General features: G+C 37.2%; 1 protein-coding gene across 1 annotated transcript in view; it reads left to right on the top strand.

Annotated features, from left to right (window-relative positions):
• Positions 1-25,603, top strand: part of COL4A2 (collagen type IV alpha 2 chain) — a 213,807-nt gene that overhangs the window by 124,062 nt on the left and 64,142 nt on the right. Inside the window, exons 5-18 of the mRNA XM_037799948.1 lie at positions 2,741-2,875; positions 2,962-3,006; positions 6,100-6,216; positions 7,732-7,803; positions 9,683-9,718; positions 9,828-9,890; positions 11,689-11,724; positions 14,216-14,257; positions 15,829-15,927; positions 17,643-17,678; positions 18,276-18,326; positions 19,236-19,280; positions 24,697-24,750; positions 25,134-25,200. Coding sequence (XP_037655876.1) covers positions 2,741-2,875; positions 2,962-3,006; positions 6,100-6,216; positions 7,732-7,803; positions 9,683-9,718; positions 9,828-9,890; positions 11,689-11,724; positions 14,216-14,257; positions 15,829-15,927; positions 17,643-17,678; positions 18,276-18,326; positions 19,236-19,280; positions 24,697-24,750; positions 25,134-25,200 — 898 coding nt within the window. The remainder of the gene's footprint in view (positions 1-2,740; positions 2,876-2,961; positions 3,007-6,099; positions 6,217-7,731; positions 7,804-9,682; positions 9,719-9,827; positions 9,891-11,688; positions 11,725-14,215; positions 14,258-15,828; positions 15,928-17,642; positions 17,679-18,275; positions 18,327-19,235; positions 19,281-24,696; positions 24,751-25,133; positions 25,201-25,603) is intronic.

Below are 25,603 nucleotides of genomic sequence, written 5' to 3'. Positions count from 1 at the left end.
TTGATTTTAAACAAGGGTGCCAAGACCATTTAATGGAGAAAAAAATAACCTTTTCAACAAATGGCGCTGGCATAACTGTATATCCATAGGCAAAAGAATGAAGTTGGACCATTTCTTCACATATAAATATTAATTCAAAGTAAATCAAAGATCTAAATGTATGATCTAAAACTATAGAACTCTCAGAAGAATACGTAAGAATGAATCTTTAGTATCACCTGGAAACCTTGGTTGGGTAATGTTTCTTAGATATGACAAAAGCACGAGTCACAAAAAGAAAAAATAGATATATTGGACTTTATCAAAGTAAAAACTTTTGTACCTCAAAGGACACCATTACAAAAGTGAAAAGACACCCCCCTGAATGGGAGTAAATATTTACAAGTCACATATCTGATAAGGGAATTGTTTCCAGAATATATAAAGAACTCTTAAAACTCAATAATAAAATGACAAATAACCCAGTTAAAATTGGACAAAGAATTTAAATAGACATTCTCCAAAGGAGATATACAAGTGGCTAATAAGCACATTAGACAATATGCTCAACATAATTAGCCTTTAAAAGGGAAATGTAAATCAAAACCATAAGGATGTACCACCTCACCTTGACTAGGATGGCTCAAATAAAAATAGAACAGTCAATAACAAGTGTTTACAAGGATATAGAGAATTTGGAAACCTAATACATTGACATTGGGGTTGTAAAATGGTGCAGCTGCTTTAGAAAACAGTTTGGCAGGTCTTAAAATGCTAAAATAGTGTTACCATAGACCCAGCAATTCCACTTCTATGTTATCTACTTAAGAAAATGGAAAACATTTATGCAACAACTTGTACAGTAATGTTTGTGCCAGTGTTATTCATAATAGCCAAAAATTGGAAGGAACTGAAATGTCCATCAATTGATTAATGGATAAACATAGTGACATATCCATACAATAGAATATTACTTGACAATAAAAAGAAATGTACTGATACATGCTACAACATGGACAAACCTTGAAAACATTATGCTAAGTGAGAGAAACCAAACACAAAAGGCCATATTGCATAATTCCATTTGTATGAAGTGTCCAGAAGAGGCAAATCTATAGAGAGAGACAAAAATTAGAAATTAGATTATTGGTTGTCAGGGGCTAGGAGGAGGGGGAAATGGGGAGTGACTGCTAATAGGTACAGGGTTATTTTGGGAGGTAATGAAAATGTCCTAAAATTAAATGGTGAATTTAGTGGTATGTGCATTTTATCTCAATAAAGTTGTTATATTAAACCAAAAAAAAAAATGATGTATGCATATTAAATAAGAACTGAAAGGGAATAAAATACTAGGCAATCTATTTATGGTGGTTGTAGGTACTGTCTTTAATTTCCATTGTTGTTAGTTAATATAACCCTCTAAAAATAACTTTTAAAAAAAGAAAGCAGTAGTTTAGAGTATGTTTATATTACATGGAAACTACATTTCTAACCAGTGTGTTTGCATTAAACACCATCTCAACCATCCCCCTTTCCCCAGACCAAAACAGTGGTCCCTCAGTACCTACAGTGCTTGATATCTGGCTACCCCAGGTGAGTATTTGCTGATTGTCTGCACTGGCTGAACTTCTGAAATGTGGAGAGGGTAGAACAGGAGTAACCCGCCATCTCTAAAACTCTGACTTTGGCTCAGCCCTTACGGAGCTTTCCAAAACTCACCTTGATTTCAAGAGGCTGGGGCATCTCAGCCTTTGGGGTAGGCCATCTTCATCTCACCCAACCACAATGATCTTAATCTCCGTCAATATTTTCCACCCAAAAGAAAGTTTCTAACTGTGTCTCCACACACCTGAGATTCAACTTCTAAAGATATGGCAGTGTAGGAATTATAATGAAAATTTGGAGGTGCAATCTCCCCATGTCCTTTTATCCTAATGCCTCTATAAAGTTTAAACTCCATTTAGGCTGCATTTTGAAATTCTTCATTTCATCTTAATTATGTAGAATTTGAGGACAATGTTACAAATATTCTTTTAAAGACAAAGTTAACTGCACAGTTTACATAGGAAAGATTGCATATCGGTAATGGAAGAAAAGACTAGAAATAATGGCCTAAGCCCTTCCTCATCTAAAGGCAAGTAAGAATTTGAAATTTTAAAACAAATTGAACTTGGCAGGTATAATGAACAAATGATAGACTGATTCCTTTAAAAAAGAATCACTACATACATTTTTATAAGTTTCAGGGGCTCTTTATTTTCCCTGTGTATGTATGTGTATGTGTGTGTGTGAATAAAAGGTGAGATTATCAATATCTAATCACTTAAATATTAGGGGATCATTTTGCTATTTAGATGCAACATTGCATTTACCCACCTACTATATGTATTAGGTATTGAGAAAATAAAGACAAAATCGTAGAAATTTGGTTGGAACTTTTTTTTTTCAACTGAAAGGACTTTAAAAGAAGCCAAGTAAATTGATTCTTTTCACCACAATCCAATATTATTTCACAATAACATAATTTTAGTAATTTAGGGTAAATTTTTCTGACGCTTATTTTTTTTTCCTTTTAAATGCTAACTATGATTTCTTTCTTAGCTAGACGTCTCCTTGTGTGTATTATAGTAGTTTACATATAATGCTCTCTGAAGATTTTAGCTCTTTGGGAATGAACCGTGTCATTTCGAAAGCAACCAAGACCGAGAATGCACATTCCTTGTTATTAATGGTGGAAATTTAACATATGTGGTTTCTACAGGGTCAGCCAGGGCCTGTCGGCCCCCAGGGATACACCGGGCCACCAGGACTTCAGGGTTTCCCAGGCCTGCAGGGTCGCAAAGGGGACAAGGGTGAAAGGGGAGTTCCCGGGATAACTGGACCGAAAGGAGATGTGGTAAGTATCATTCTTAACGCTTCCTCTAATTTTACGAGGGCGGTGGGTGTCTGGACTTTCATTAAGTCTGTTTGCCTTCTTCACAGGGTGCAAGAGGCGTTTCTGGATTCCCTGGTGCGGATGGAATTCCTGTAAGTTTTTCAGAAGATTAGGCTTTTAAAACATTGTGCACATTCTCAACTATACATTTACGACTTAAAGAAACATTTTAAACTAGACCTCCTTCTATGTTTATAACACAACTTCTGGGGCTGGGGCTCTATATACATATTTTTTCTCCTGGAATCCAGTCAAATACTGGTCGAATTGTTTCCTTCGTAAACATTCTCCTAGACTTGGCTTCAGAATTGAGGCTACTTTTCTAAAACTGGATATTGTTTTGCAATAAGAGCTGGAGTGCTACTCAGATATGCGCAATAAAAAGTCAGCCTTGAAATTTTGTTTGAACTGCAAGGCAATCTGAATATAAAGTAATCCAGTAAAGAACCTGGATGTCATGAGGGCCTGCTGAACTTTTGTGTCTCTTCTCAAATTCTTTGTAGTAACCACACAAAAAATGAGAAAAAGAAAAGGCATGTTTTGTTCATGGGAAAATCTCAGAGTGCAATAAAATGTGTTTTTCTAACCTAGTTTACTTTACTTCTTGTGGAATAAAAAAATAAACAAAACAGTCTGACTCACAGCCTTCTTCGCAGGGATGCCTGAGCAGATTTCCCAGGGCCGGCTTCCTGGCCAGATCCCGACATCACGACCTCTGTTTATCACACATTCCAACCCACCTCCCGTCCTCCTTCTGTTGTAGTTCTGTGACATCTGCTTCACAAACCTCACACGTATACACAGCTGTCTATGCCCTTATCTTTCGTGTGCATGTTCTTTTTTACTGTACACACATACAGAGAGGGAGAGAATCTCTTGTTTCCCACACTTCACAGTAGGGCTGCTACTTTGAGGGACGATAGAAGGAAGGGAAAGCCTAGAGGGTAGTCACAGAACATTCTTGCCTTTTCTTCAGCTCTTTTGAGCCACATTCCAGATGAGTTTTGCAACAGTGGAAGAAAATGGTCAGAGCAAAAGAATGGCAAGTCACTTTACAAAGACTTGAGACCTGCGGCTTGGTGATCCTAAGGGACACCTGCACGATGAGCTCAAACATGTGCATCAGCTACATCAAACAACTATAATTTAGATGAAGAAATAACTTCTGCAATAGTCAGAATCTTGAGCAATTGGCAGAGTTGAAGAATCTACAGGTTTCATGAATTATACAAATAATGAGTGTGTTTTCCAATCTAATAGCCTAAAACTGAATCACTCATTTTTAAACTACTTCTTTCAACTCTTTGGACCTTTAATCATTTTTGAAATGGAAATGGAAATCTGATCTTAAGTGTAGCAACACTATGGAAAAGAAATTGGAACTAATCTGTATCATATGATAATTCATTTTTTGGCTCCATGCTCGTTTAATATTAGAAGCCAATATTGCAGAAAACAGGGAGGAAGTAATCATCCTATGGGAGAATGGTTGTGGTGAGCCGATAACTGATAGTTTTCTGAAGAACCTAGGTGTCACTCAGGATACCCAGTCTTTTTAACCCCAGAATTCTGATACTATGATTACGTTAATTTAACTGTCACTTGCCATATCGAATCAGTTCATAAAAATTATTTGGAGTTTGAGGGATCTGGATGATTTTAACTCTTTAGAAGTCATCTATAAAAAGTGATACACAGTAAATCTTGTAGGTGACTCATAAAGAAACATATCTCACATGTTGAGCAATAGAGATGGACTTTTAGCTCTATAACTGAAAATTTTCTTTGAAACACTATTTCAAACTCAGATCAGATTGGCATGCAATTTCAAATGACTTAGATCAACTCTTAGTGAGAAAGGAAAACCAAGCAAATAATCCAGAAGAAAAACAAAGAACTCAAGGGTATATTTTCAGGAAAAGCATTATAGGAAAGTAAAGATCCTGAGCAGAATGCCTAAAGGATGTTTTCTCAGGCTGAATTTGAAAGCTTAGACTTTTAAAGACCCCTTCAGTCTTTATTCCAAAGGATATCAGATACCTAACTCTAGCCTAATAACTTGAGAGATTGTTCTCTATGCTTTATAGGAGTACTGGGGATTTCTCTGATTCAGCAAAGGGATTACTGAAAGGTCTGTCTGATTTCTTATCTGATGTCACCAGTTCAAAGCAATGGCTTTGAACATCTGAAGCAGAGGGATGCTCAATAAAAGAAAAGTTACGTTTTTTGCATTGTGTTTCTTAATATCATTCATGCTACAAGGTTTATTCATTTATCTTGAACAGTCACTAATTTCTCCAAGTCAATCTAGAAGACATCCTGATGGCCTCAAAAATCACTCTAGAATATATGTTTTGCTTATTATCAAGGAAATAAAAATTTTTAAAACATTTCATAATAATAAGGCATATATCTAAACATCCATTGGTTAAAGAAATAGCAAAATAGACTGTCGTCATGGAGTACATAAATTGTAAATTATTAACCCAACCACTCTACATTCCCCTGGAACCAGATTAATTCAACTGAGATGTCCACAGTTTAACCTGACCCTCTCCCAGTTATTCAAAGACATTTGATCATGTTGCCTCCCTGCTTCCCCAGATATCTCAGAGTCCGACATGTTTTATATTCAGATTTGAAATCCAAAAAATAGTGTACCCAAAGAAAATAAATGAGAGGAAAATCAGTTCTTTTAAATATGGCCAAACCATTGCTGAAATCACACTGTAGGTGTGACTATCTTACCCATTTAGGATGTGGGATATAAAATTAACCGTCTAGAATTCAGTTGTGCACAACTGATCAAGGGACCCGTGAGAAGCAGATAACTGCCTCTGGAATTTTTTTAAATCTACCCTTATCTCTTCTTCTAAAAGGTCATCCTCCTAGTCACCTTGATGAAGCAAGGCAAGAGAAACCCTTAGAACAGTTTACTTCTTAGCAAAGCACATGGGAAGCAGAAATTTGTCCTGAAAACCTTTCCCCTGTTTAGAACTATCCCCTGAAGGCTTCGCGTATTTAATCATTCATTCATTCATTCATTCATTCATTTTGAGTTTTTTTCTTTTTGGATCCATTCCATGGACATCTCTTATGGGAATATTTTATACTGTTTAACACACAGTTTCATGAAAACTAAAGGCATATGAGTTCAAAGATTGACTTATTTTTCTATTTCCCAGGGACATCCAGGACAAGGTGGATCCAGAGGAAGGCCGGGTAACGACGGCTGCAATGGAACCACTGGGGATGCAGGTCAACAGGGAACCCCAGGTTCCGGGGGCTTCCCCGGCTTGCCTGTGAGTGTTACCCCAGCACATGCCCTTCAATTGCCTCTAGGACCCTGAAATGCTGGGTACATGTCAATGGAAATGGAAAAAAGATGCCACAGGCTGAGCTTGTTTCCTGGGGCTGAGGGGTTTGATAGCTCCAGCCTAGCCCAGAAGAAGGGGCAGTAGCCCAGGACAGATCAGAGGGCCCCTTGTGAGGAGACTTTCTAAGGAGGGGAGGTTGCCTCCTGTTCTCTCAGTAGCAGGGGCATGCAGGCTCATGCCTGAGCCTTGCCTTTTATTACCTGAAAAATCATCCTCCCTTCTTATTAGTTAGTGGTCAGGCTGGAGGCACACACCTCTGCTGTTTTCCTGCAAGCATCAAGGCATGATTTTTATAGATTGAAATAACTTCATTTTCTATATCCGTTCTTTAAATGCTAGGTGGAAAATACTTGGTTCGTCATTATGTTGCTCACAGTCTACTGTCTCCAAAGTGTCACTTTATTTTCTCCTCTATTCCTATTGAAATTTCATGGAATAATATTATAATAGTAAAATTAAAATAAAAAATTGCATACTTGGACAAAATTCTCTATTGGCCATTGTTAGATTACAAAATCCTTTGAGACGTGAAAGTACAATTACATTCCCTAGCATATGCAATGTAGGAGTTTATTTCATTTTTCAATTGAAGAGCCTTCTTATAATAATTTATTTTGAGCCCTCATTTACTTTTTAGGATCTTTGCAAAGAATCCCGAATTTTTTTCAGTAGTATATTGCTGCTCTCTTATTGCCAAAATCTTGCAGATTCAGGGATTATACTAAATTTTATTTGGTAAGACTTTTTATTTTTTAAAAAAGATTTTAAAGTGGGGGAAGAGCAGTCATAAACACCCTTCACCATGCTTTCCCCCTAAACCTAAAGGAATTTGCCTCACATTTACCTCTACCTTTCAGTTTTCCCTTCACTGGTTGTTTCATTTTTAGTAAACTATATAACTTTCCATTCCATTCAATTCTAATGCCATGACTTTCATTATGAAGTATTAAAAGATATTTATATATATATATACCTATGTTGACCCATATAGTGTATTTTACACAATTCCAAATTGAAAGAATGACCTGGTATCTCCTCTCCCACACATGATGATTAAGAAATTATTGTCAATATTTTTAGTACACTAATGCCAAAGAAACCATATAATAATGTTAATAATTGTAATATTATTATAAAGAAAAACAATATATTGGGATACTAGAGGATTTGTTTATTGAGGAATCTTTTGGGCTTATGAAAATAATTTAAATCCTGTAAAGTATTTCCATTTTAACTATTCGGTAAATATGAAATTAAAAGTCTCACCTATATGGTTGAATATTGTGATTGTCTTTTGGTATTACCTAAATAAGCCATAATAATATTTAGACATTATAAATGTCAGTATTTCATCACTCAAATTATTATAGTTGCATTAAATGTTAATCAATGTCTTTGTGGGTTTTTTTTTTCTTTTTGCTACATGTATTGCTTATTTAGGGACCTCAAGGACCCAAAGGACAGAAAGGCGAACCTTACGCATTGTCCAAGGAGGACCGTGACAAATACAGGGTAAGTTTGCTAGATGTATGAAATGTAATTAGGCAATACAGTGTAAATGTTTAAATTAATAAAGTTCATTACCATGTTGATTTTAAGTTATAAGGATTAATGTAGTGAAGGAACGCACAGAATGGCAGAATAATCCAAAATTATGATTACTTTAAAAATAATTTTATTTCCATTCAGGATGTTTCCAATCTTATATTTAATTATGGATGCATCTCTTTCCCATATTCACAGTGCCCCAAACAAAATATTAGGTAATTGATATCATGGAGTCCTGACTTTAAAGGAAATAAGAAGCTTTCAATTCAGCTTCTTCCCTTCTAATCTGTGTCACCTTTACCTCTCCCAACAGAGGTACAAAGCTGTTCTTTATAGATGCATAAATGTTTGCTTTGTCTAGTTCATGTTTCCTGGGTGGGGGGAGCGGAGCAAACAAGTAATTTAATTGTTGTATTTAAAACATAGTGATGGAAATACCTTACCCAGTTTACACTGATCACTAAATTGCTCAAAACTTCAGTAATTTCCACTAGCCCGTAATGGCACGTGTGTTAGTTAATTAAGACATAACCAGATAGAAAGACTAAAACAATACCATCAAAACCATATTAATAGTTAAATTTCATTTAGTGGATCATAATGGCATTCATTGTTAAGGAGACAAATACATTTTGGACTAACATGGTGATATATAATGCTGGGGATGTCTATAATCATAGTGGACTATGTGATAATGTAGAAAATGTCAGACTGAATGTTGAGACCCAGTTTCTCAAATCCCAGCTCAGCCACAACCTTGTTGAGTCAGTTTGGTTAAATCTTTTCACAATGATGTACTCAGTTTCCTCAGCTATAAAAGTGTGGACATTGACCAGATGGCTTATAAAATTTGAGCCAACTCTGAAATTCTGTGATCTAAGTGTTTGTTACTTTCTTGGCTGTATGAAGTTCCACTAGATGGTCATTGGTTAATGCAGGGGAAATTATGGTCAATTAAAAAAAGCATGTTTATTTCTTGAGGACATACTTGCTACCTAATAATTGAGCAAGTACTTATATTTTCATGCATTTGAGGTATTTATTTTCTCTTTATTCAAATGCTAATGCCTTAGAGAAATTGAATGATCTCTTATTGACCAGAACATAAGCTCGTTTTATACTACTGATTAAGCGTCTTTATAGGATGTTATCTAGTTTACCATCAATTGACTTGATCCTTCTAAAATATTTTTCTAATGCATATTTCAGATTGGGTGCTTCAATTGCTACCATGGTTATGTCTAGTACATTTGACTCATAGGTCAAATTTGTACAAATAGAAATAAGAATCTTTAGTCTAGAAGAGCCTAAATATAATGTGTATTTCATGTAGGCCAGTGTAGACCAGCCCTCACTGTACTTAACTTTTATCTCTCTGAATTCCTCAAGTATCTTCTAGAGCACCACTTTGGTACTCAATATCATTTTAGACCCTAAATATGGAATGTGAAAGATCTTGCCTGAATTTTCTAGTTTTTATTATCTTCTAAAATTAAAATGTGAAGGTAATGATCATTAAGAAACTCATACGGGTTATTCTTTTCTTTTCTTACAATCTATGTTTAAAATGATATTCTTTTCTTAATGCATGTATTAATCTATCTAAATATACATATTAAAATTATTTGTACATACATACTCTACATACTTAATAGCCATAAATTGGAAAAGTGTTGCTAAAACCCCTCCTGTATTGCAAATGACCAACATGTGGGCATTAAAAAAAGAGAGAGAGATATAGGGCTGAATATTTTATATGCTTATGTCTAACATTGTGTAAAATGTAACTAGATCTAAACATGCTTAAAAGCTATAGCTCCTAAAATTATTTCTTCTCATTTAGGGTGAACCTGGTGATCCTGGATTGGCTGGTTTCCAGGTAAGTTTTGTGTTTGTTAAAGAATATTCTAAATAAAACTTCAAGATCTACAGTGTTCCAAATATCAGTCTGCCTGTCTTAAAAATATTCTCTTGTTGCATGTCTCCAGGGTCCTCAAGGCCACCCTGGGCCTATAGGACAGATGGGTCCAGTTGGATTTCCGGGGAGACCAGTAAGTACCTGGATACAGTGTGCTCATTAATGTCCCATTGTTAAATCATCCTTTATGGATGCATTTTCTTCACTTGTTGGATTAAGGTAAAAATTTTTACAATAAAACTATGCTATTTTTAGTCACTGTAGAAAAACATCAAGACAAAATGGTGAATTCTTTGAATATGTAACTGCTGTTAAGAAGAATAAGGACTCAAAATTATGGTCACCTAATCACTGCCACCAGGTCAGATTTTGACTTGGTGTTAGCTGTGGGCTCCTCCAGTCATGTGCCAGTGCTCTTGACCCCCTACTTATCTGGCTGGGCAAGGTAGACCAAAGTCCAACATGTCAGGAGAAAAGAAGTCGTGTAACATTACACTCGGGTGGTGCCAATGATAAAAGGTGAGATATTGAACATCAATTAAGGGAATGTCCCTGGCGTCCACTCGAGTGGCAATATATAGATGTTCTTCCCCCTGCAAATCAAGTGACAGGACATAATACTTGAATGAAGGAGGGCCTGCTGCAAGAAGGGAAGAAGGGAAGAAGAGAAGAAGAGAGGATTGCTAGTGCTTGCCCAGCACTCACACCACTTCCAAGACTACACAGTGGCCTAAAAGATGAACTGGCCACTGTGACAAGTTTTCAGACTCTCTCATTCCCTTGGTTTTCTAATAGCAAGAGAAAAAGTTCTTAAATTAGAGCAGAGAAATAGGTCTCCCTTAAACAGGGAAAATGTTTAGCTAAATAGGAGAAAGACCTCCTCACAGAAAACTGTTGCTTAAGATTGAGACAAGCCGTCAAGGGATGTGTGGAATCAGTTTCTTGACAGATATTGAGAAATGATAAAGACAAATGTTTGGGGAAGATTCAGCCATACTAGCCGTTGAGGGTGAAGCTCCTCATACATTTCCTTCAGACAATGATTCCATAATAAAAAAAAGGGATTTTCTTTACAAAGCAAATTTCCCTGATGCTATAAAAGTCACTTTTTCTAAGCCCTCTGACTGAATGATTAGTCCACATAGAATGAAACAAGGGTTTTATGACTTGAGATTCTTCACTCTTCTACTGCATATGGTTGTTGGCTTACTCGCAGCACACACACCACATGGTGTAGGGTTGCTGTACTTTAAAAACACAGTTCAGTGGAACCTGAAAAATAGATTGTACCCTTGAAGGCCTTTGGCTTGATCTGACAGCTTCAAGTTCTTCCTGTGGGCCATTAAAATAACCCACAGTCCCCAACCTATCCACCTCTCTGCATCTACATCTTTGTACTTAAACACTAACTTCTCCTCTGATGCAGTTTAAATTCTTTTATCCTAAGGACAGTATTGACCCAGAATGCCCTGCAGAAAGACACATGGCCATATTTGCTGACGGACTTTCAACCCTGCAGTATTGGCCTATAGGATTAATTCTTTCAGTGAACATTTGTTGAACCACTACCAAAAAGTGCTAGATGGTGTCCTGTGGGGAATCCCAGAGGAAGTAAGAAACAGTCCCCACAGTAACAGGGATCAGAACAAACACAAAGAGGCCATGAGCGAAGTCAAATGCCTAAACACAAAAAAGCAAACCAAAACCAGCTATGAGTAGACAGCCAGCAAATTCTGAGAACTAGACCTGACCCCAGCCCCTCCTACCATACAGTTTTTCATCCCTGCAGAAACAAATATAATTTAAACCTCTATGAACACTACATGGTGCTTTAAATATGCAGTAAATGGCCTTCCCAGAGTTTTCTAGCAGATGGTTTCTGGATCCTGGTCTTAAGAAAACAGTTTACAGGTTTCCTTGTGTTTTTGCAGGGACCACCCGGACCCCCTGGACCCAAAGGACAGCAGGTAAGTTGGTGGGAGGATGAGCTAAAGGGAAGGGGGAATTTATATATTTGTGTATATTTGGTAATATATACATAGTAATACTTGGTTGACAAATATTTATTGTTTACTTTAGGATGAGTACCATATTGTAGGTGTTAAATGTCAACTACAAGTATAAATCCAATTGAGTTCCCAAAGTATCTGGCACATAATAAGAGCTCTGTATGTCAAATGGTTTGTTATATGTGATCACTTATAACATTCTTGTTGTATGAAAATCAAACTTATAAATGCTTTCAGTTGGAACAATATAGGTACAGCTCATATTTATCCATAAACATTAACTTACAAGAATGGACAAAATGTAGAAAATTTGTTAAAGGGAGACCAATGAAGTTCTTCTTACCTGGATATAATTTAAGTTCTACAAAAGTCTGATGCTAACCGGTAGAGACTCATTCAATTCAGAGCCCAAAGCCATGTTATTTTCATGAGAGAAAGATTACTAAGTTTGTTGAAACACAAGGTAGGTGGTTTGGTAGGAACTTGGAGAACAGAACTAGGTTTCATTATGACCTGGGAAAGTTGGATGAATGTCCAAAACAAACAGAATGAGTTTGCCTAGGGAAGTATTTGATCAAAACTCAGCATGAGTCAGAAATACTGGGCTACTGTTAAGAAACTTTTAAGAACCATTCCATTGCTGTACATCCAGATGGAGGACATCTCCAAACACGCACATTACAAATGCCTGCTGAACATGAAATCCCATTTCTGTGACCTCCTGGTGACCATGACTGTCCCCCTCTCTCTCTCTGTCCTTCTCTCCCCCGCTCCCATCACCTTTGACATAGCTTCCAGCTCAAATGGGAGCATGTTAAGGCTACCAATTCTGCTGCTGGACTCCCCACTGTCTAGCACCCTTAAGCAGGATGGGAAAGGACCCAAGCCAAGAGAAGCGGATGTAGGACAGGGCTCTGGGGCTAAGGCAGATCTCCATTTGCCGCTGCAAATACAAACAACCATCCTCACCTCCTGACCAAGTCATTTCCTGGTGACTTTGACATCCAGCTCATGAAGCAGAGAGGGACCGCAGGGAACTAAAACAAATCGCATTCTAATCCTGCCTGGCTGTGTTTTCCGTGCTTTGATTTCAGCTCCCAGCCAGGTGGGAAAGAAGCAAGAAGCAAAAATTAATTAAAGACTTGTTTTTATTTTCAGAAAGTATCTGTGCATTTGAGGGGGGCAGTTGGTATACTTCAGAGAGAAAGCTCAGATGGAGCCCTGCATGATCTTTTCCTCTATGGGAAAATAGCAACCCTGGGAAAGAAGCGAAATTGTCTGGAAGTAAAAGGAAAGAGTACTATTGCCACAATGTACATGAAGTGTTAGTGTGGCTTTTCATGTGTACTTATTTTATACATCAGAGTTACCAGTTCTCCCATATGTGGCACTTCTATTTGTGAAACTATTAAGTACTTGCTGAGCCTAGCTTTGCTTCTTAAGCTAAAAGGAACATGAAAAGGTTGGATAAAACCCAAAGACTCACCCTCCTTAAAATCATTAAAAGGATAGAAAGTGTTCTTATGAAATTAAGATCATCTTACCAAAGTGAGAAAAGCTGAGGGAGAAAAAAAGTGACTAATGATCTTCAAATATGGGCTCCAGGGAAAAAACATGGGCTGCTTTCTAAAGGGGCCAAGGAAATGCTCGTCAATTTTTACAACATGTAGAGTTAATATACTAATGATTAAGAGTCAGAAAGAGTTGGGTTCAAATCTGCACTCTATGAGCTGTGAAACCTTGATCAGATCATGTGACTCTCACAGTTTCACCATCTGTGAAACAGTCCAAACTTAGGGAGTAACAGAGGATTGAAGACAACTGATGAAGCATTTAGCACAGGCCCTGGGCTATTAATAATGGCTCATTAACCTTTAGGTAGAATTAATAGTATAGTCAATTTTTTTATCCTAAGGATGTTGGACCAATAGAATATATTTCAAAAAAGCAAGCTGTAAAATATTCCCTGGGAGTGACAGTTAGAATAGCTGCTTTTAGTTCATTGTTTTGAGGTTTTGCTTTGCATGTAAACTCTTTAATTTCTTAAAAGCACATCAAATTAAGTTTATTAAAAGAATAGCTTTTTCATTTTTGTGAACTTGGGAATTTTCATCATTTAGTTATAATTTTAATGGGTGTTCAGAATACACTGTGCCTTTTTCTGCAGCTGATTTATGTCAGTTTTTCTTGTACATATATTGCATGATATCTGGGCTCAAACTGTTATTAGATAATTTATATATGAATATAGCAAAAATAAAACACACAGTTTTTTTTCTTTTTTGCCAATTAGTCTCTGGAAGGAGAAGCGAGAATAATATGCAAGAATTGTTGTCTAGCGATGTTGCAGATAGATAGGCCTTCGGTTTCTTTTTCTGAAAAAAAAAAAAAATGATTTCACTGTGATTATTGACTTTTAAAAACTTACAAAAACCATTTGTCTTTTCAGGGCAACAGAGGACTTGGTTTTTATGGAGAAAAGGGTGACAAGGTAAAGGAAACCTAAAAGATTAAAGTAGAGGAAAGCAGTGTTTTAACAATTAGGAAAGAAATCAATTCAATTACTAAATTTGATATTGTTATCTTGAAGTGATAGCAAACATGTATTTGCATATGCAAAAGTCATTGTAAAGCGCCATGTTATTAAACATGCTCCAGTGATAGAGCCATAGATTATTGATCAATAAGACAGTAAAAACAACCATCTAGGTTGGCAGTAGACATCTGATATACAGATATAACTTCAGCCAGTCTCCAGCATACAAAAATTAAGAGCATTTCACCAAGGGTGTCTTCTAACCATGTGAAATGCTGAAATGCATAGGTGATTGGAAGAGACTGAAGTAAGTGTCAAAGACAAATATGAAGCCTCTTAGGAATTAGGCAATATGGCTATCTCTGAGTTGAGTTCAGAGGCAGGATAGAAGATTATGCCGACTTTTATAAGTCCCTACAGTCCTAAAATCCAAAGACCTCACGGCGTTGAGGGGATTACATGAGATAATATGTGTTAAAGGTTCAACATGGTGCCCAGCACCCAGTAAGCACACAGCAAATCATTGTTTTTAAAAAAAAAAAAAACCTCATTTAATTCACCAAGATGTCCACCACCCACCATCCTTTGACCTCTTTATCTGAGCATTTTCTTTTTTTTTTTTTTTTTAATTGACTAGCACACCCAAATGAAAGGGACTAAAATGGAACCAGGTACTGAGCAGATGTGAGAGAAAAGACTTTATTCTTTATATTAATACCATCAAAGAAATCATAAAAGAAAAAAACATGAAAGATTGAAATATATAAAAATTTAAACTCCCCTGAAATGAAATATAACAAAATACTAAAATAAAAATAAGAAAAATAGGGGAAGAAAATTTTGGGAATAGAAACAATAGTTACATTGGAAATAATGGAAATGAAGTTAATGTCTATAATCAACAAAGAGTTTATTGATAAAAACACCAAGGCCCGATAGATAAATGGTAGATGATCAAATAATTCACACAAGAAATAATGAAACACATAGAAAAGTATTTCTTGCTAATGATTAAAAATGTATATTAAAGCAAACTTGAAATATTAGATTTGTTAAAGAAGCTGAATAACTGGTGAAGGGATGAAACTGGAGCACTCCTTCATTTCTTAGTCAGAAATGGCACCAACATTGTACAGAAATAGAGTAATACATATCAAGAAACATAATAGCCTTCAGACCTAATAATTTCCATGTATTGTAACTTGTCATAAGGAGATAATTCCACAGAAGAAAATACAGCCCCAAACTGTGAACAATCTAGAGTTTGGTGTTAGAGAAATAATGGGCTTATATACAGACATTCTAAATAATTATTAAGAAAACATAGGGGAACATGCAATCATGTTTAATGAAAGTAGCATACAAAATAATTTTTACATTATGCGTATTACTCTACAAAATAGGTATGTAGACATGTGGTAATAAACAAAAGTAAAAATCCCATATTGCGTTGGGATTGTGTTTTCACTCCAGTTTTATAGTTTCTTTTCAAAGTAAAGACTCCTCCTTTGCTAAACTATACCCAGGGCGACATCGGCCAGCCAGGACCCAATGGAATCCCATCCGACAGCGATCGCGCCGGCACAGGGCCCACAAAAGAAACAATTCACCTAGATCAATATAAGGTAAAAGGGCTTCAGCAAACTGACTGTATTCCTAGTTGGACTTAAAGGAGAAGATAAAAAGTAACTTTATTCAATTTTATTCAAATAATCAATTCAAAGTGGAAAAGGTCTTCCACTAGAAAGTCTCGCTATCCAAGTAGCAAGTAAAGCATGTGGTATGCAACCACAGCTAGGTCCTCGAGGGTGTTCATGATGTTTCCAGACATTTATTAGGTTTATAATCGAACAGTTTCATGCGTCCATCATCTCAAACAATTGTTAAGGACTTCAAACAACTCTAGAATCCATAAAAAACATCAAATCTATCTTTACTCAAACCTCCAATTTAGAGATGGTTCATGGTCATAGTGTAATTCAAAACGAGGATCACAGAACTATTTAAGTGAAGCCCTGTTTATTGAGCAAAATAAAATCTACTTTTTCTCTTTGCTGACATGATACCTTTTTTAATATAAAAGTTGGTTTTTTGAGTCTTTCCCTATAATTTCTAGAATGTACCCTTATTGTCTAAATTAAAATGAGTAGCCTCAATTCTGGATTTTGGCAATATGCACAACTGTCAAGTAAAGGTAAACAGGTTTTCATTAGGGCAATTCGTCCACACTCAGTGCTGGAGGCAGTTTCGTGGGGCAGTAGCCATGAAGCCTCAGGCTTCAGAATATCAGCTTTGGTCAGGCAGACCTGGGTTTGAATCCTGACTCTACCACTGACTCACTCTGTGTCGTTAGGCAGGTCCCTTCATCCTGCCAAGCCTTCATTGTGTCAAATACCAACCTCAGAGAGCTATTGAGCAGATTACATGAGACAGCACGTGGGAAATGCTCAATAGTGTTCAGCACTTACAATGTATGGGATAAGGAAAAAAAAAAAAAACCTAATGATAGAAATCTTATTTTCCAAAGAGAACATAATTCCCAACTCTTGCACACTGTCAAGATGGGATTTGGGTGCTCAGTCATGGGTGGGAGAGGGACGGTCACTCTCAGGGTAGTGATGGCAAGGCAAGAAGAGGTTCGACCACTGCATTTTATGGAGAAAACCAACCCAGGCTGGTGTGGCTTGAGTTACAAGAGACAGTTGATAAAAGTGGTCTGGGAAGTAGCTGTTTTAAGTCAGATGTGCCAAAGGGAAGTATGGCCACAAACAGGTAATTCTATCTGCTGAGTATTAGAGCAGGATGTCCCCTAAAGCTGAACAAGAGCACTAGGAGCAACCTGGGCAGGTAAGTGATGGCACCAGTGCTGTCGGTCCTCAGTAGTCAGATTGAGTTCCAAATAAATCCAGGGCAGGACTCCGACTCCTAGAGCTCAGCAGATAGGGTCTCTGTTCGGTTTCAGAACAGGAGCCCAAGGATGGAGAAGGGCCAGAAGCAAGTTCCTTTTCTGCAACCAAGATTGCTTCCAGGGCTGGAACAAAACCAAGGATGCAGGAGGTAGTCTTGTACTGCAGAGATCCTAAGTGCTGTGGACAGTATTTCAGTGATGCCAAAAATAACACACGATCTCATTTATACTGTGAAAATCCAGAAGATATAACACATTCTTTCTCTGAATTTTGAAGCTGCAAAATGTGGGGATCATTTGTTCCAATTAATTTATAATGACTGTTAAAAGTTGTATTAAATACATTCCACCTCATATCATAAACCCTGAAAAACTTCAAATATTACTATTCTCAAATTAATGAGCATTTCTTATTTTTCATATTCTTCATAGGGTGAAAAAGGAAGTGAGGGGGAGCCAGGAAGAAAAGTAAGTCATCTAATTAATGTTTCTTCTTATGCATAGTTCCTAAATTCTTAGTGTTTTTATTGGGATGATAGAATATACCATGGTCAAAATGACCCACGCACGCTTGGTTTCTCAACCACTTGTCTATGGCAGTAAAGTATTATTCATTTTTACACTTTTTTTTTTCAGAAAATAATTTTAGAATTTCTTCCTTTTTGCCTAAGAAGCACAAGCTAATCAACATTTTCTGAAGTTTATGAAATGTACCCAAACTCTTTCAAAAGAGAAAATTTGGGAGTGGAGAGGGCATGGAGGGCTGGGAAGGTTCTATGAGCTGGCCTCCATTCTGGGATTCCAGCTATATAATTGCTCTCTCCTCTTTTTAATCTTGTCATGCCCTCCCTCAAATTCCCAGTTGCCCCACATCCTCACTTATGTGATAATCCAGGGAAACATACAAGCTTTCTCTATGAATCCTGTCCAGTAGTCTGACTACCGTCAGGGTGTGAAGAAAATACAATCCTGAAGAACATAAAGAATGAAGTGTTTGCCAGGCCTCTGCTTGTCAGGGGTGCTGTCTCCTGTGCTGATCCTGATGTTCTCTTTATCCTCTCCTAGGGCATTTCCTTGAAGGGAGAAGAAGGAATCATGGGCTACCCCGGAACGCGGGTAAGCTGTGCATTTTATAACCATGGTTTTTAAAACAGTGCATCTCCACTCGAAGGACAGTGGGACCAGAACACCAAAAAACCACTGCTGCTTGGGCTGTGGTAACCAAAAATGTAGAATAGCTCAAACACAAGAAATTTGTTTCTTATTACCCCCTGGAGTCCAACAAAGTTGTCCCTAGTTGGGGGTACCAGGATCTCCCCTTGGAGATTCAGCCATCTTGTAACTCTGCATGCCCTAGGGCATGCCTACTTCTCAAAGCTTTGGCCTCTGGAAATGATGCCACCTCTGCTCTCCTTCCATTGGCCAGAACTCAGTCACATGGCCAAACCTAACAGCAGGGAGTTTGGGAAATGTGGTCCTAGCCATGTGCCCATAGAGAAGAGAAAATGGGTTTTTGTTGACTATCTGGTACTCACTGCCACTAAAAAGACATATTTTACAGTTCCCCAAAACAAGATCAGATAGGCTTATTAGAACATTGGAGTTAATATCAACAGGCCTGCTAATAATTTTTACCATCATTTGAATTTCTCTTCATTTCTTTAAATGGTAGACATGATATATTATATGAAAGTATATCATTTTAGATTTATCTCCTTCAGGAAATAAAAGGAGTTTGTGATAGTTTTGATCCCTTAAATAGTAAAGGTAATTTTGCTATTATAATGGATTTTGCTTCTTTTAGGCCTTTTCATCTTAGGTGAATTTTCTTGGGACCTCCTTTCAAAACAAGGAAGAATTGAATTTAGTATCTTATTACTATTCCTCAAAATATGTACCTAAGAATTGTTGTATTATTCCAACAGCATTTTATTTTAATCAATATCAGGAACCATAAAAATGCCCTCTGGAAAATTTTGCTTTGTATTCTGAGCTGTTGCTGCTTCTGTTTTTTGTTCAATCCAGGGTGCCCCTGGTTTCAATGGTGAACAGGGATCACCAGGACAGAAAGTAAGTTCAATCCATAAAATGCAATCTGCTCAGGCTTGAAACATCTTACAAAGGTCAGATGTAAAGACTGTGGTATCCCAGAAAAGAACATTTGTCCCTGGGAAACACATTTAAATCTCACCCTGCATATCCAGTAGTATAAATAACACTTGCTCCCAGATCATTCACTAAATTTAAGTCAGATCATTTACCTTTTTTTCTCATTTTTGCAAATCAGCCTTCTGATTCTTTCCACCTTTCTCTCCCTCTAGGTTTCCCATCATTCAGCCCACTAATTTGTCACTCTTAGAAGGGTTGTCAACTTGCTGACCAAGGGTCAACCCTGCCTTTTTTTATATTGACCTTACACACTGACACTTCATTTACGTTCACTGATGACCCAATTCATTATTTTTCCATGTGTCAGATTTTTTGTCTTTTTTTTTTTTTTTAGAAGAAACTGTTATGTGAGAAATGCATTATGAAGCTATATCAGATTTGGAATTGTATAAAAGCTAAATCATACCATATATAAGAGAGAGTAGACATAGAAATAGATTTGTTTATTTATTTTCTCTATTCATTATTTCCACTAATTCAATCACAGAATATACAGCATGCCTCCTTCCCATTGCAGGCTCCCAGATCCTTTCCACTGGCAACCACGACTAATAGTTCCTTGGTATCATTTCAGATAAGTGCTAGCACATAACAAACATATTTTTACATGCATATAATTTAGCAAAAACATAAGTGTATAAGTTGCTACTCTGCTACTTGTTATTTTTGTTCAAGATGCCTTGGAGATTGTTCCATCTTAGCACTTACAAATCTACCTCATTCTGTTAACAGGCTGCATAGAATTGCAGTAACTGTATGCACCATATTGTGATGGTTCTTATTGCTTGCTATTTCAAACAAATATGCAATCAACATTATGGTACATATCTCTTGGTGGCCACAGACTAGTGTTTCCATAATTCAGTCCTAGTAGGTACAGAAAAAAGATTAGAAAAAAAATTCAGCCTCACAATCATGGCTCCATTGTAGGGTGGTAGCATAACGTCTGGAGACCCATAGTAACCGTGGTTGACAAGCACTGCCGGTGCATCAGTCCCCTTCTGGGAGGCGCTGCCATGTTTGCTCGGGGACTACAAGTTGACTTGGCCTCCCAGATCCAGTTTCTGACCTCTGCTAGCTCTAGGCACAGGCTGTATTAACCCAGTGTTCTGTTTTTTACCACTCACAGTAGTGCCAATCTTGATTGCTTTCTGAAACCTCAGTTGACCTTATTCCTCCCAATCCTGTCCTTTTTTCCTAAGCTCAGGCCAGGGCCCTGAGACCAAGCTTTGCTCTAATTACATCCAGCTTATCATAACATTACTTACTGATAGGAGCTATCCCAAAAGAGCATACCTAGAGAGATACCCATCCATGCCACACCCCAACCAAAGACCAAAGTCAAATTCTAGTTTGCAGATTACAATAAACCACTGTTGTCAAGAGACAGAGGACTAAAGCAAATATGAGCTCCTTAAAAGTTATTCCATTTCCACTCTCTTTGTGTAATTCTAGTGCTACTGTTAATATTTTCATTTCTTATCATTTGCTAGTGAAATCATAATTATTAGTTTTATTACACCCAACACAAAGGACTTATAGTGTTTTAAAAATGCAGTTCATTCTTAGCTACACTTAATGGGATTGCATAAAAGAATGTTCTTGTTCATGGGAATTGTATATGTGAATTATAGTGTTTGTTCAAGGATGTGTGCAGCTTGCTCTCATATGTTCAGAAGACAGAGCAGTAGATGATGGATGATAGGGAAGGAGGGAAAGAAAGAAATGGTGGTGTGACAGGATGTTAAAGTTGGTGGATCAGGGTATTGGGGAGGGGGGTCAGGGTATGCTGGAGTTCTGTGTATGGGGTTTGTATTGTTTTTGCAACTGTTCCTATAACTTTGAATTTATTTCAAAATAAAATTAAAAAAAAAAAAAAGCAGTTCAACACAACTGCCCCCCAGAATTCAGAAGTTAATGAAAGAGAACAATATACTCAGCAAGCACTGACCACGTGCTATCTTTGACTGCTGTGGCCCACATGTTACAATGTCAACTTTCTGCAGCTGCAACAACTTAGGAAGACACCGATACTCTCTGTTAAGTGGGACCGTCTCAGTTGCCAAGGAGAAATAGTTTACTTGACTATAAAAATAGGAAGCAGCCAGGACATATACAAATGACTCAGTCATCGTGCTTGCTTGTACCAAACAGCACCGTAGTTGTGTCTATTGTGTATTATCTTACTTGCCAAGTTGGCTCAGGGACTTTGGTTTTATGGTATAAAATGGAACCAGGAAGATTCAAGGAACAACTATGAACCATAACATAAACCATGCATCAAAACGGGATGAAGTGGAAAAAGAAAATATATTCTAGGAAAGATCTTGCCTTCCTCTAAATGCACGCAAAATCAGTTACCCCTCGTTCCTACTGAGATTAACTTCTACTATTTCTAACTTTTTCTAAAAGAACGTAAGGAAGTAACTTTTATGGATTTGGTTATATTAAATTTCCTGAAAAATTAAAGATTGTTTCCTCCTTCCTTTTCTAGGGGAAACATATTTTGAGTAATTGAACAACTGATTTGTATTTCCTGGGGTTATTTAAAATAGTGTTCATTGAGACCTGTTCTCCTTTGAGGAGATCAACACTTAGAGACAACCCCACGCATCATGTCCTTGCAAGTCCTCCCTTTATCACAGAACTATTTGAACTATATCAGAACTTCTCAGGACTGAATGACATCTCATTTACACAAGGTGTAACTGGATAGATTTCATTCTTACTGAATGCAAGTCCTAAGACTGTTGGTTATAGCTATTTATAGTTACTTCCGAATAATTTAAAGTGGAGACAAATGATTTCAGATTGGGTTCTTTTATGAAATCTTATTGACGTCCACTCTTATAAACTAAATGCCATTAGTTTCCAGGCCTTGCAGAGATTCTCTGAGACACATGGCTTCTATGCAATAGATCCTAACTAATGCTCCCCCAACCACTGAAATGTCTGAGGATTCAGTTAAGAGACCTTGCTAAAATAAACTTTTGCTCAATGAATAAACAAATGAATAACAAAAAGATGAGGAGGACATGTTCAAACTACTTAAAACAGTTAACTCTTTTTAAGCGCTCTAGAAGTATGCATTTCCCTAAAAGACTAATCATAAACTCTTTTTATCTCTTCATTAAGGCCAGTCTCTAAGTACTTCTGCCTAATGATTTTTCATTAGCCTGGTTAGGATTATTTTTACCCTTGAAAGACATAAAATTGACTAATTTTAAAATTCTACAGTCAGAACTTCCTGTAAATCAGGTATATGTTCTCAATGAATTCAAATCAGGGAGGTGTTATTAAATTGGGGAGGGGTAGGGGGAGAAATGCAGACTTTCAAAGTTCTTTGTAATGTTCATTCTAAAATAAACATTTCTCTGATTATCAATTTCCAGACTTCTAAGTTGCTCCAAATGATTGGGGTCTATGATACACTCAGCAGAAGCCACCTCAAAACAAGGGCTCGGAATTCTGTTGAGTCCCAACCGGGTCCTTGTCAGGATTATAGTCTCTGGCATCACTCTGAGTAGAACCCCCAGATGATTCGTCCTAGACCATGCTACCCCCTTGCTTTCCTCTATGCCCATTATTGTGTGTGCTACCGAGAAACACAGAGCGAAATGTTTAGGTTGTGGGGTTCCAGACTATTGGGGTTCCAGCCAGTTCCCAATGATGTCAGATGAACCCTGAGTGTTAATTTTTCCACTTACCCTGGCAAGTTATACCTAGTACTCAGTTATCCCCTTTCCCTTCCAATCAATCCTTCTCCTCTGAGAACTAACAAGGAAAGTTTGAGATAATTGTTTTAGCTATTGGAGCTCCAGGCTATTGGGGTTCCAGTTGCCAAGAGTCTCAGTGCTATTTAATTTTCCCCCTTTCTCAAATTGGTTTTACACAATACCCAGTTAATGTCACATTGTTCAGACATCGTACATTCCAACAGTATTAAGACTTATTCGACAGAAGTGATGAGCACTTGGCATTTGGGGATGCTTGTTATTGTTTGTTGATGATGACACAGCACAACTGATCAATGCTTGGGTGGCTCGGAATGAAGTGTAGATTTGACACATTCCAGTGCATTATTTGAGCTGGACTGTAATGTTGGCTCTCGACACTGCTCAGACAAAATGCCCCGTTGCCAGCTTTCCAGTCATTGGCAAGTCTTTTAGGATTCCCAGCTTATCTCATGAGATAGCCTCTAAATAGGAGATCGTTTTTAATATCAGAGATATGAAAGGCTTTTAGGGTCTAGAAAATCTGCCTTCACTTTTTAATCTTCAGCTCCACCTAGTGTGAAAAAAAAGTCACAATCTTAAATCAAAGGCCTACAATGAAAAACACAAAATTAAGCCAATTTTAGTTTAGTCCAAACATGAGTTTCAGCAAACATGTTCCTGGATTTCCAAAGTAAAATAGTCAGATAATGAGTATTTTTTATGTTGACACCAACAATTCTGAATTTTTTTTTTAAGAGAACTTGTGGGTTTACAGAACAATCATATATAAAATACAGGATAACAATTCTGAATTTTTGAGACTCTACCATACATATTCTTGAGCAAGAGGGAATGATTTTCTGGCTTGATAAAAAGCTTTAAACATCTATCCAGATTCTTCATGATATGGTTCATAAGAATAACCTCTTTCAATAAATATTCAAAGGAATTAGAAAGCAGCAATTAGCATTAGAAAACTTTAAAATATTATGAAGAGAAAAATATTTCTAAATTTAGAGGCTTTAATCTTATTTAACTAAATTTTTAAAACCCATGTTGGGGGAAGGTTTTAATAGATGGATGGGCTGCCGATACCTGAAACACTGATCAATCAAAGCATCACGAAAGTGAGGCAACCTGGCATTATGTACCTGCTGATGTGCTGCAATAGGGAGCACACAGCACCTGCTGTGAACAATTCTTGCTGAAAAGATGAGCCTGAATCTAATTAAGTCTCTGGCTCTAACAGCTGATTCATAAGAAGAGTGGGGGATACAGGAGTACATCATTCGCTCCCACAACATGGAAATCAACCATTTCCAGCATGTAGGGTTTTTACAACACAAATGACCCAGTTTCTTCAAGTACAATAACAAAACATATATATTTTTTAAAAATAGAAAGCAACCAAATGCCATATTTGGACTTTGTATGGATCCTGATTCAAACAAAGCAACTATAAAAGCGTGTTTTTGAGACAATCAGGGAAAACTGAGCAGGGACGTGGTAGTAGATCATTTTAGTGAATTATCATTAATTTTATTAGATTTACAACTATATGTTAGAGATAAAAATTTTAAAAATAACCCTCTTTCTTTCAGGGAAGTACTGGACCAGATGGTTATGCAGGCCCTGATGGCCCTAAAGGACCAAAGGTGACCTCATGTTTTATTTTTACCTTTTTCTTTCTTATGTCTTTCCTTTTAGATGCTGTTATATCAGGGTATCGTTGCATCATCTCCCAGTTCATCCTTACTGGTTGGCTCAGATATCATTACCAACAGTGTAATGCACTGTCCTCTAGAAAACATAGTCTCTTAACCATTTCTAGTGGTTGACAAGGATCTCAAATGAGATTGAAATCTGCCCATATCATTTTCTATTGGTGAATCTGGCTGGTGGCTGGGACAGCCGAGGACCCCCACACCACTGCACAGTGGCGACTTTGCCCTGTGCACAGTCTGTTGTTCAGCTGGTCATTGTCGAAAATTCCAGAAGGCAATTCTCACACCTTTATTCTCCTCTTTTTCTTCTCTAGGGAGAAGTGGGTGACCAAGGTCCCCCAGGACTACCAGCCTACTCCCCCCATCCTTCCCTAGGAAAAGGTTTGTATGTGATTGCTCCTGCATGATTTAGCATCACATGTACACTTTGTTCACAATTATAGAAAAAGTCATGAACTTTCAAGAAGGGTTTTCTAAGCAACAACAACATCAAAAAAGTACTGAGAACATAACCTTATGAGACGCTCTCTTATACAACTTCCCTTGTGGTTTAAAAGTAGCATTACTGAGAGATCATTGTTTGGCATCTGCTTGAGAGAGAGCTCACTAGTTCCTAGGTGAGACCACACTATTAGAAAGTCATTTCATCTCTACATAACTTACACAGGTTCCAAAATCCTTCTACATATCAGCCCTCAATGGCAGCAGTCCTAAAAAAAGCCTGGAATTGATCACAACCATAACTCTAAATAGTAACATCCTTTTAAACTTCAAGGCAACTAAG

The sequence above is a fragment of the Choloepus didactylus genome, chromosome 12, assembly GCF_015220235.1.
Source record: "Choloepus didactylus isolate mChoDid1 chromosome 12, mChoDid1.pri, whole genome shotgun sequence".
Taxonomy (NCBI): domain Eukaryota; kingdom Metazoa; phylum Chordata; class Mammalia; order Pilosa; family Megalonychidae; genus Choloepus; species Choloepus didactylus.
This window is presented reverse-complemented; position numbering and strand designations above follow the sequence as displayed.